Source organism: Trachemys scripta, chromosome 1, assembly GCF_013100865.1.
Source record: "Trachemys scripta elegans isolate TJP31775 chromosome 1, CAS_Tse_1.0, whole genome shotgun sequence".
Taxonomy (NCBI): domain Eukaryota; kingdom Metazoa; phylum Chordata; order Testudines; family Emydidae; genus Trachemys; species Trachemys scripta.
Genome location: NC_048298.1, coordinates 138,479,525 through 138,491,458, shown reverse-complemented (window position 1 = coordinate 138,491,458; position 11,934 = coordinate 138,479,525). Strand labels below are relative to the sequence as shown.

Sequence of the window (11,934 nt, the reverse complement as noted above, 5' to 3'; positions counted from 1 at the left end):
AATCTATAACAATAACATTGCCGTTGTCCAAAGGATTTTTATGGTGTCTACAGCCAGCCTGCTAGAGTGTTAAAGTATATAACAAAGCATGTTTTTAACGAAAGTGTCCATGTACTTTGCACATCAAAATGCACAATGCAGAAAGCAGATATGATAATGACAACCTTAATTGCTGAACAGTCACCGCAGGTCCAGAGCCATTTCCAGCTCATATTCAGTCTCTGAAAAACACAATCCTGGACCTGCTTGGTGTATAGATGAAGAATCATCTCCCCAGGTTTGAGTAGTCAAGACAAGACTGCACAAGCCATGGCACTAGTGAGTATGCAGGGCCACTAATGTCACTGTTGTTCAGTGGGAAGAGAGTTCAACATCATCCACTATTGAAAAGTCCAGAATTTTTGGAAATCCGGATATCATCCATTTTGCCTGGTTGCCCTATGTACATATCCATGAACCTCCTGGCACTGGCACCAAAGGAGTTATAGGACTTTGGGGAGCTTCACAGGGAATTCTGGGACTCTGACCTCTTCTCTCATAATTTCCAACTTCCTGAGAATCCCAGAAGACTTTTCAAAATCTCCTAGAAACCACTACTTCTGGGAGCTGTGCCAGGAATTGTGGGATAAGCTCTCAAAGAAATATTACTGCAATGCTGTACAAGAGCACTTGTGTACATGGGGGGAGTGGCAAAATTCCAGTGGTCCATCAGTGAGGGTGCAATGCCCTGTTGGTGCTTAGCAATGGTTCACATCTCTAGTGAAGGCACAGCAGGGGAGACAGAGTCATCTTCAAGTCTTGTCTACAGCGCACATATTCCACTGTGCTGACGTAGTTTCTGAAACAATGCTCAAATTTGTTTATCCTTGCAGCTAAACTGATTTCAACACTGCACCTGTCCTTGACAATCATTGTCAATAATGCATCATTTGTGTTGTAAACGAGCCCTAGACATCATGCTCCACCAAGATTTTACTGTAGATGGAAACCTTGCAAAAAGTGTGCTAGAAACCAGAGCCTGATTGTCCCTTCTTTACAGTAATGTAAATCCATTTACTTCAATGGAGTTCTCCTACAGGTGTAAGTCAGGACAATCAGGCCTCAGTCCACAAAAACTAAATGAGCTGAAAGTGCTTTGGCTCCATCTATGCTAGCAGCCAAAATGTTTTTTTCAGCTCCAGTTGAAGGAAGTGCAAGGGGCAAACTATTGTTAACAATCATTGTTAGCAATAGGACTGCTTCCTAGTTCAGACAGACCCTTGCAACTGCCAGTTTTTGGAGGCCATTCATGTGGAAAATCCATGTTTGAGAGTTTACAATACTTTTTACCAAGGCTTCAAATGATCACTAGATTTGGGGAAGATTTCAATGCAGGCCTCCCACATATCTGTACTCCTGATCTCCAGATGTGTCCATGATAGCAGGATCTCCACTTCAGCCCTCTGGGAGTTAATAACCTGATTGTCTGCTTCTCCTCTTTTGTCCTTAAAGTCCAAAAGGGCATAAACTAGTATGTGAGACCCAGCAACCAATGCGGGTACATACCTTACATTTTCATAGAGCTCATAAAAGTTTTACGTATGGGCCATGGTGCTTCTGGGCTGGACCTGGACAGGGATCAGGGACCTTTCTGCAGGGCAGGGAGAGAGAGAATAAAATTCTCACTGAGAAAGGAGAGAACGTTTATTAGTAGAGGGACGTGGGCCAGAAACACAGACACAAGCACACCCACACGACACACCCCGCCCTTTCCCCCAGCTAGCTTCCTGCTCTGCTAGGACAGAACAGCAAGGGAAAGAACGGGGAGGAGAAGAGAGGAGCGAGAAGGAGCACAGAAGAGAGGAGGGAAAAAGGAGAAAATAGACGACCACACAGAAGTGAAACTTTGGAGTCAGTGCTTGGAAAAAGGAGGCCAGGTCTCCCTGTGGTCTGCTACCTTCCCATATTCACTGCTCACCAGGATATAAAGAGCTCTCTTGAGAGTGTGAAAGGAGTCAAGGGAAGAGAAGGAAGAGCTTTTGGTAGTGTCTCTTCCTCAGGTCAGGGAAAGGAAGGCAAGAAATAGATTCTAAAGAGGCTTACAGATAGTTCCTTGGGATGAAGAGAGAAGGCAAGAGGACATGGCTGGTACTGGCTCCAGAAGGCTCTTTCTGGTGAGTGCATGCTGAAAGTGATGGCACAAAGGCTGCTGCAAGGGACTGTCTTGATGGAGGCAGCTGGAGAATGTGTGTCTGTGTGACTGCTGCGTGTATCAACGTGTATGAATGTGCATCTGTGCTTGCAGGAGTGCAGATGTGCATAGGTATAACTGTACGCATACCACGCTGTGTATTTGTCTATGGGGGGAGGGAGGTGTGTAAAACAGAGTGAGAGACTGCACACGTAAGTAGGTTCACAGGATTAGCCCCACTGGAACAGTGCATATACTAGGTGCTTCAGAGAAAGGCAAATGTTATGAGGATATTCCCTGATGTCTTGAAACATAAGATTTGATTAGCCCTAGTCTGGTTTGTATAATTACAACTATTAATGCTCATTAATATCATCCATCTCTTTTTTTTAAATCTAGCCATGGCATTTGACACAAAGTGTGTATGAACATTTGTTTATGAGTGTGCCTATCTAAGTGAGAATACTTGAGAGTGTGCTTGGAGTAGATGTGTTTGTCTGCCTATATTACTGTGTGTCTATGGTATGTCTGGGTACATGCATGAACGTGTCCATGTGTGTGCCTGTTTGTGAATGTGTACATGCCTGTGTGGGTGTACTCACCTGCATGTGAATACATGTATATGCAAGTGTATGCCTATGAGTGTATGTATGCAACTGTGTTTTTATCTGTGGTTTGTATGTGTGTGTGTTCGAAGGTGTGTGAATCTGTATAATCTATGTGAATGCAAGAGTAAGCATTAAATAAAGAGAAATCTGATTTTGATTACAAAACCAAAAAAACATCCTGTGATAGGTTCAGGCAAATGGCCAGCGTTGGGGTCTGTATGCCTATCACTTCTCTCCCTCTCTGTGTCACTATTTCTGTCTTTTTCCTATTCTCTGTCCCTTTCTCCCTGGCCCTGGTCTGGGATTTACTAGGTATGCAGCATTCAGTCTCAGGCTCTGCACTAGCAACATGGGAGGCAAGGGCCCTCTCTCTGTAGAATGTTCCTGGAACTCTCCAGTGTTTGCTAATTAAGTCTGCGGTGATCTTAGATGGGGAGAGTGGCCTTAGACCAGGACATCCTGGCAGGGGAGTGCTGCAGAAGCAGTGTTCAATACAGCATTGACTTCACATAAGGAGAGCGTTCCCTAGCCTGGGATGAGCTTGTGGCTGGCCTATGGGAACAATGTTCACTAACAGCATAAAGCAAGGAGAGGGCTCCTTCAGGTGTTTCCCTAGGATTGGCCAATTGTTAAAGTAGACTTGTGCTAGTGTCAGACGATAGAGGGCATCCTTGCACTGTAATTTCGCTGTGCTGTAAATATTGACCCTGAGGTTTGCCTGCTCTATTCTCATGAGTTTTCCCACTAAGTGGGGGAAAAGAGGGGACAAGTCCTTACTTCTGGTCTTTGCCTCAGCACCAAACAGAGGTCCCTGGTATTCGTGACATACAGGCTACAACAGAGTGATAATCACTGTCTCCTGCAGCAAAGAAAAGATGACCCAGGAGTCAACTGGGGGGCGTGGGGAGAACTGGGGTACTTGGAACATGGAGGTGGGCAGGAGCCATCCAACAGGAAGGAATTTGGAGGGGTCACAGTGTATTTAAAATAAACCCCAAGATTTGTGCTGAGTTTTGCCTATGTGCTGGAATCAAAGCGGAGTCTGGTCACAGCCATGGGGTATGTGTAGAGCCCTGAAAATCTGCGGATATCCACTTTATATCTGCAGATATCCGCATCTGTGGATGTGGATATCCACAGACCATTTTTTGCAGATTACTGATCAGATGTGGATACAAATTATGTAGTCACACAGGGCTCTAGGTATATGGCTGCATATTGCACATTATCGGACAACAGATGCTTATGCTCAGGCAGCTCATATTCCTGTGTTCAAGGATTCAAGTGTGTACTTGAATGTGGAATGCCACATTCCATTATCTTTTGTTACTTTGTTGTGTTTGCATGTCCATTTGTTGTATATATGCCCTCATAGGAGAGTATTTGCATGTGTACATTTGTCCACACTAATTTCCTCATATTTGTGCATGTGTATGTTGCCCTCTAGGCATGTTTGCACACGTGTCTCCTACATTTGGTGTATATTTGGATAAGCATGTCCTCATGGTGATGTGTATTGATGTTGGCTTGTATTGATGTTGGCATGTATTGATATATGTGTCCCTGTGTTGTGCATGTTCTTGTGGTGGCATGTATTTGTGTGTGTGCTCTCATGTTGGTGTGTCCTTGTCTTGGCATGTATTTGCACAGGCATGCACCCATGTTGACATGTTTTGTGGTCTCATGTTTCATGTTCAAAACCCCTCCATATCTTCCACAGATCTCTGTTCCCCCAGCTGCCCAGCCTTCTCCCATTGCCTGCCATCACCATCCATATCACCATGTGGGTAGAGTCACATTGGAGAGGCATCCGCCAAGCTTTGTTGTTTGTCTTCACCGCCACACTTCTCATTGGGGTCACCATGCTGGCTATCTCCTCTAACATCAACCCAGTGGGATTCTTCTTCCTGGGGGTGGGAGGCGTGTGCCTGATTGGCTACCTGCTGAGTGTGTTTGTGGAATGCTTCCTAAAGCATCGGCACCCACAGGATACAAATCAGGCAGCCACAAGGAGACAGAGCCAGGCAGGGTAAGCAACTATATCTATTACTTCCCTTTATTTACCCCTTCCTTCAGCCACAACCATTTTAATCTTTCCCTTTCATCATCCTTCTGCTACCCTTCTCCCAAGAGGCAAAACTCAAAGTCCATTCCAGGAGGCACAGTAATCTCTTCTCCTCCCATATGGAGGTTCCCGAAGTCACAGAATTTTAGAAATGTAGGGTTGGAAGGGTCCTCTAGAGCAGTTCTCAATTTTTTTGATACCAGGTACTGGTTTGCTGCCTTCCTAAACTGTGTCAGGGAGATCTCAGGGACTGGCGCTGGTCCATGGACCAGTTGTTGAGAAACACTGCTTTAGAGGTCATCTTGTCCATCCTCCTGTGTTAATACAGGGCTAAGTATACTGTACAACACAGAAATCACATTCATGGTATTCCCTTCACTGACTCAGAGCCCATTTCAGAGGCCACATAGATCCAGCTCAGTTTTCTCTGCCCCTGAGTAATCACATCTTACCCCAATCTTCCCTGCAACTCTTTCCTCATCACTAATGAGCCAGAACAGAACTATTGTCTTGCAACAAAATGAGCCAGACAAGGAAGAAGATAGAAATAGCTGGGGAAATGCTATGGTGAATCTCAGCTGGGTTTGTGCTGCTCTCTTCTCCAAACCTCATCTCCAGGGCAATTATTCCCTAGAAAAGTGGTCTCTAATTTTTGGTGCCTCTGTGTTTTGACTGTCCAACTTGAGACACATAGGGACTGAATTTGAGAGGCGTTGAACACCCACAACTTCTATTGGCTTCAATTACAGTTGTAGGTGCTCAGCACTTACATAAATTAGACCCAAATTGTCTATAATTAGGCACCTTAAAATAGAGACCACACTGGGCCTTAACTTCTCTGTATCTCAGTTTCCCTATCTGTAAAACAGAGATAATAATAAGTTATCCATCTTGGTAAAATGCTTTCAGATCCTCAGATGCTGTATAAGAGGAAAAGATTATTTATTATTAGAAAGGCAACATTAAAGACTGATTTTAAAAAAATTCAGATATTGTTCATTGCTGCTGGGTATTCTGGAGGCAAATAGCTCATGAGAGTTAAAGATTAAATATTATTAGGAAGAACTGCATCTACAATGTTGTTACCTAGGATAAAAATGACAAGGGTTGTCAGTTCTCCTGACAAATACCCCTATTAACTCTACGTGGAATAGAAAGTCCCTTTTATTATTTAAACTAAAATACAGTATTTCTTATTTTCCTCCCTCTTTGTCTTCAAAAACCCCACCATTGCCAGTCTGATATAGTACAATAGAGCTAAAAGGTGCAGTGTTTTTTTCTCCCAAAATAAACCCTATTAATTGATTTAAATGTTGGTAAATCTGCTATGTCTGCTAAGCTGAGCACCAGTTGGTGGGTCAGGAGGACACCAGACTAGATAGACAAGTGGTATGAGCCATTGTGGCAAGTGTTGAACTACCAGACTAAATGAACCATTGTTTGGATCCTGCACAACAGGAGGTGGGATATTGAATTATATGGACCAGTGTTCTAATTTAGAGTGGCAGGACATGGCATACAGGACCATATGGACGAATGATCTGAGCACTGCTGACCTGTTCTATTGTCTGTTGCATGGCCCTCATTCTGGAGGACTCAGATCCCCTCCCTCATGGGTTTATCTCCGTGTAGAGTATAAACATCACGATGACCTATTTAGTCAATATCCCTATCTTTTGTGTGTAGGGTGAATGCTGCCTACGAAGCTCCAGCCTACGAGGAGGTGGTGACAATGACACCAGCCCCAACAGTCTGGACGATCACCTCCAATTCAGGCACAGTGCCCTCAACAGTAGGGGAGCCCCCACCATACAGTGTGGTCATTGAGCCGCCCCGTATGGCGGCAATTGGGGCAGAGACCTTCAGCGTCTCAGTGGCATCAGGCATCAGGCGCGCCTCTGAGGCAGATGCAGGCTCCAGGCTGCACCTTAGGTTGGTGCTGCCCCCCAGGATGCAGCGCTTTGTCTCAGATATCCATGACGTCAAAGGTGCTGAAGAGAGGCTGGAGCGGCTGGAGCCACTCACTCCACCACCTGCTTATGAGAGTCCCACTGATGATGATGTCTTTGCAGAAGCTTTCCAACCCTCAAGACAATGATTAAATAGACAGTCTGCTTATTATGGATGAGGCACAAAACCCATCTAGTGCCACCACAAACTGGAGAAAGGAGCTCAGTGCTGCGGGCCATGTCATGGGAGCACCAAGGGGTCTACAATAGAGGATGTGGGGCAAAGATAGAACACTGAGCCCAGGGCTGTAGTCTGGAAGTGTGAAGAGGACAGTGCACAAAAGACCCCTGCTCCTACACACAGTACACTCTGTACCTCTCCACCCACACTGCTCATTCTCTCCTTACGCCCCTACATACACTACTCACTACCCGCTCCAACACCACCTGCTATTTCCTACACATATACACACACATTATCCATTACCTCCCTACATGGACAAACTACCTACTATCCCCTTCATGAACACACACTGACTTGCTCTCTCATACACACACTCACATTATCTGCTACGCCCTGCACAAACACTCTTAATACTTCCAACACACATATATGTACTATGTACTTCTCCCTGTCCACATGAATGTCCACCCACTTACCTATTATCCTCAAACACACACATTTGCCAGTGTCCTGAATCATTCCTTAGATTTCATGCTGTCTTGGCATCTTCCTCAGAAACGAAGTTTTGGGTTTTTCCAGAAACAATACAATAACTGATGGGCTATGAGTTAGAAACTGTCCCTTAAAGTGGGTTGTTCAGAAACAGGGCAGTCTTAGATGAGAAATAGAAATGAGTGACTACTCACCAGCAGGTACCAAAGACATTCACAACCTATTAGAGACAGCCCTACATTTTATAGGGTCCTACATTACTTAACAAGTGTGAGGCCCCATCCAACTCCTTCTGCATGCCCACAAAGTCCCTGTCTGTCTGCATCCCCTTCTGAAAAAGCTATTTATGGGGCCCCACAGATTTTTTTGCCTTCTCTCCCTGGAGCCAAAAGGTGGAGAAGAAACAACTGTCTTAGAGGAAGCCGGGAGAAGGAATGAAGGGAGTTAACTGTCTGCCATGAACTGCTGGGACCAGAATCAGATGGGTCTGTGCATGTGGAACGGATTGCAAAAAGTATATTGGAGCCACTGAAGGCCAGAGCCCAGTGCAGCTGCATCAGTTGCAGGAGCCCAAGTTGCCCTGCATCCTTGGAGAATAACCAAAATCTAGGTTCCAACTTACTACAGTTTTGCATTTATATATTTTTTTAAACTTTTATTTTTTAGTGCTGTTGATTTACGGTTTTTTAAAAATACAATTAAGTGTGTTTCAGCCAAAGCTTCACTTCCCAGTGACTTCTTATTAAATATTATTGGTATTACAGTAATGGCTACATGTCCCAACCAAGATCAGAACCTCATTGTGCTAGGCACTGATAAACAGATAGTAAAGGACAGTTGCTGTCCCAAACAGCTTACAAGACAATGGATGGGAAGAAAAAAAAAGTGTGACACACCTTATATGGCAATCTTTTGGCCTTGAAATGTATTAATTCTATTTCCCATAGAGGCACTATTGCCGAGAGAGAGAGGTGTAGTACTCTTCATACTTAAAACAGCAGCAAGTCTATCTTACCACTTCTTGAACCAGACTAGAAATTCAGAAATAAAGCTTTTGATTCTACTGGAATCCTTTGCATGTTCAAAACAATACTGCAATGGTCCCTCCTGGCAGAAGTGGCATAGAGGGACATAAAGAATGAAGCAGTATGATCTAGAACAAGAATCCCAGATGCACACTGCAAAGCACAGTGGACTAAAGGAATAAACCTTGGATCAAACAATGAGGTATCAGGGCCAGCAGCAGGGGTAGGGTGACCATATGTCCAGTTTTGGCTGGGACAGTCCCTTTTTTAAGCTCTCCTGACTTTTTTGACAAAAGTGAGCACTTGTCCTGTTTGCTCTTGCTGACTTGCTCAGTTGCCAAGAGAAAATGGGGCAAATGCCCACTTTTGTCAAAAAAGTAGGGTGTGGAGGAACCATGCTAACCCCATGCAGGGAGGGAGGCAGGGCTCAGGCTGGGCTCAGGCAAGCAGCAACCTCAAGCTGTGTGGAGGGGGCGGGGAAAGAGGAGAAGCAGGGCTTGGATGAGTGGCTCAGGCCAGCCCTGCATGGGGGTTGGGGAGAGGATGGCTTGGGCTAGCCCAACACAATATCCCATTTTCCGTTTGGGAAATATGGTCACCCTAATCAGGGGTATCAAACACATTTGGAGAAAAGAACCAAATTCCATGTTTAATTCTGCTCTGTTCCAGGCTATAATTCAGGACTATATAGCCCCACAATGCACAGTGGAGGGTTTGTACAGAGATCAAGGGGAGAATATGGCCTTTATATAGTAACTAAATATTCAGTGATTATTTCTAATTTGTTCAGTGTCTTATCACATTCACCACTGGGGAAGGAAACCTGCGCCCAGTTGGACCACTGCTATCTCTGCACCTTTTGTCTCTTTCTTCCCATCCCCCTTTCTGTATTTCTCCCCACCTTCCCTGGCCCTATGAGTTCCTTTGTCCTTTCCTCTGCATTTCCTTCTCCAATGCTGCTCCCATTTCCTACCTCAGTGAGCTCCACTTTAGGGTGGCCAGAGGGCAAGTGTGAAAAAATCAGGATGGGGGTGGGGGGTAATAGCTGCCTATATAAGAAAAAGCCCCCCCAAATCAGGACTGTCCCTATAAAATCGGGACATCTGGTCATGCTACTCCACTTCCATCTTAACCCTCATCCCATACAATAAAATAATCAGGGATTAACTACTCAATGTTGACAGTGAAGTAGTATCATTAGGATGAGACCTGATTCTCCAATCAGATTAATAGGGGTCTGGGGAGTGAGCCATTGTTTCAAATTGTCTGAAGGAGACATCACTGTATCTGATGAAATGGGTTTTAGCCCACGAAAGCTTATGCCCAAATAAATTTGTTAGTCTCTAAGGTGCCACAAGTACTCCTGTTCTTTTTGCTGATACAGATTAACATGGCTACCACTCTGAAACCTATCACTGTATTGTTACACTCTCTTCACCATTGGAAGGTTAGCCCTATAGCCCTATAGCCAGAAGGGCTAGAAACTTACTCTTTTTAAAAAATGACAGTTTAGATTCTGGAGAATGTGAACATGTCATGCAGGCCACAAAATCACCTAAGTTCAGCCAGATCCATCATGCAGGCAGTTTGTTTGACAGGCCTGTCCTAGAGCAAGGAGAAGAGTTCCATTTTCAATTCTGCCACTGATTCACTCCATGTTCTTGGGTAAGGACCAGTCTACTTTTAAAAAGCTGCACTGGTGCAGCTGCACTGCTGTAGCATTTTAATGAAGACACTCTGCCAATGAGAGAGCTCTCGCCCGTTGGCGTATAGTTAATCCGCCTCCCCAAGAGGTGGTAGTGATGTCAGTGGGAGAAGCTCTCCTGACAACATACCACTGTCTACATGGGGAGTTAGGTCAGTATAATTATGTCATTCGGGGTCTGAAAATCCAGACCCCCGAGTGATGTAGTCAGGAGCGGCGCCAGGGTTTCTGCCACCCTAGGCAGCAGCGCTCCTCCTCTGAGCATTCGGCGGCAGGGGTCCTTCCGCTCCACGTCTTTGGGGCACTTCGGCGGTGGGTCCCAGAGTGAGTGAAGGACCCGCCGCTGAATTTCCGCTGAAGACCCGGAGCGGAAGGACCCTGCGTCACCAAATTTCTGCCGAGGGCAGCAAAATGCCAACCCCCCCCAAATCCTGCTGCCCTAGGCGACCGCCTAGGGTCACCTAGTGGAAGCACTGGCCCTGGATGTAGTTACACTGTAGTGTAGACCAGACCTCAGTCACTTCAGTTTCCCCATTTGTGAAGCTGGAATAATCATACTTAAAAGAGCGTTGTGAAGTTTAAGTGGTTAATGTTTGGAAACACTTTAATCATGCAGGGCCGGCTCCAGGCACCAGCTTGTCAAGCAGATGCTTGGGGCAGCCGCTCTGGAGAGGGGTGGCACGTCCAGGTATTCGGAGGCAATTCGGCGGACAGTCCCTCACTCCGCCTCGGAGCGAAGGACCTCCCGCCGAATTGCCGCCGCAGATCACGATTGTGGCTTTTTTTTTTGGCTGCTTGGGGCGGCCAAAACCCTGGAGCCGGCCCTGTGACCATGCAAAGCCCTATAAACGTGAATGTATTTTTAATTAATCCAGCCCTTTACCACTTAATTTAAATCAATTCATTAAACTCATTTTGGGAATAAATATTCCTTGTAATATTGTGCCTCACCTTCTCTCCACATCACTCAAGCTTGGTGGCTGACAGGGTTGTCTTGGCCAGAGAAGGAGGTGTTACTTGATCAGAGCATTTCATAGCCTGAAGTTAGAATTGAGGGGTTCTGAGAAGATTTTCCTCAAGATTTTTCACACAGCCTCACACCTGCCCATTTCCAACTAAATGGAAAGATTTCCTCAGATTCCTCCCAGAATCCTAGAGTAGTCCAGTGAGATGGTTTTTATGTGGATACTGCCCATAGCATTTTTCCCTAGCTTTGGGCAAAATTTTTTTAAGATCCAGCAAATTTTAAAATAGGGTCGTTTGGGGGGGGGGGGGAAGGATGAAAGGGGATGAGAGAGCCTGTAGCTCAAGAAGAATGAGGAAATGAACCCAAACTTGTACCACTAACTCTCCAGGGTCCCTCAACTGACATAAGAATTTTCAAGACAATTAACATGCATGTGGATTTTAAAGCACTTGGAAAAAAAAATCAGCTTTTTTAAACAAAAAGTTCTGCTCAACCTTAATTATGGAAGTCACTACCGATCTTTTCTCTACTCCTGCTTGGCATGATGTGGCGAGCGCACCCCCTACAGGAACACTAAAAAAAAAAAAAAAAAAAAAAAAAGGAAGGATTAAAGGCAACAGCAAAACATCCTTCTTTGACCTAGCCATCCCACAATAGTTACACATACGCAAACATTCCCTTCTATGGGGTATAAAGAGAAAGAAACTGAGAGTATGTGCACTTTTGTCAAAGTGTATAAAGTGCTCAGTTTTTACAGAGACAAGCATGG

At 45.1% G+C, this 11,934-nt stretch overlaps 1 protein-coding gene across 1 annotated transcript; it reads left to right on the top strand.

The window, feature by feature from the left end:
- Positions 1-1,799: 1,799 nt before the first annotated feature.
- On the top strand, positions 1,800-8,948 carry TMEM139 (transmembrane protein 139). Its single transcript, XM_034758500.1, has 3 exons — positions 1,800-2,153; positions 4,499-4,807; positions 6,530-8,948. Exons 2-3 carry the CDS (start codon positions 4,560-4,562, stop codon positions 6,939-6,941), a joined length of 660 nt encoding a protein of 219 aa, XP_034614391.1. The 5' UTR covers positions 1,800-2,153; positions 4,499-4,559; the 3' UTR covers positions 6,942-8,948.
- Positions 8,949-11,934: the final 2,986 nt, after the last annotated feature.

Coding starts and splice junctions, on each gene's coding strand:
- TMEM139 (XM_034758500.1), top strand. CDS start 4,560: ATGTGGGTAGAGTCACATTGGAGAGGCATCCGCCAAGCTTTGTTGTTT. Junction 4,808..6,529: donor AGGAGACAGAGCCAGGCAGG/GTAAGCAACTAT, acceptor TTTTGTGTGTAG/GGTGAATGCTGCCTACGAAG.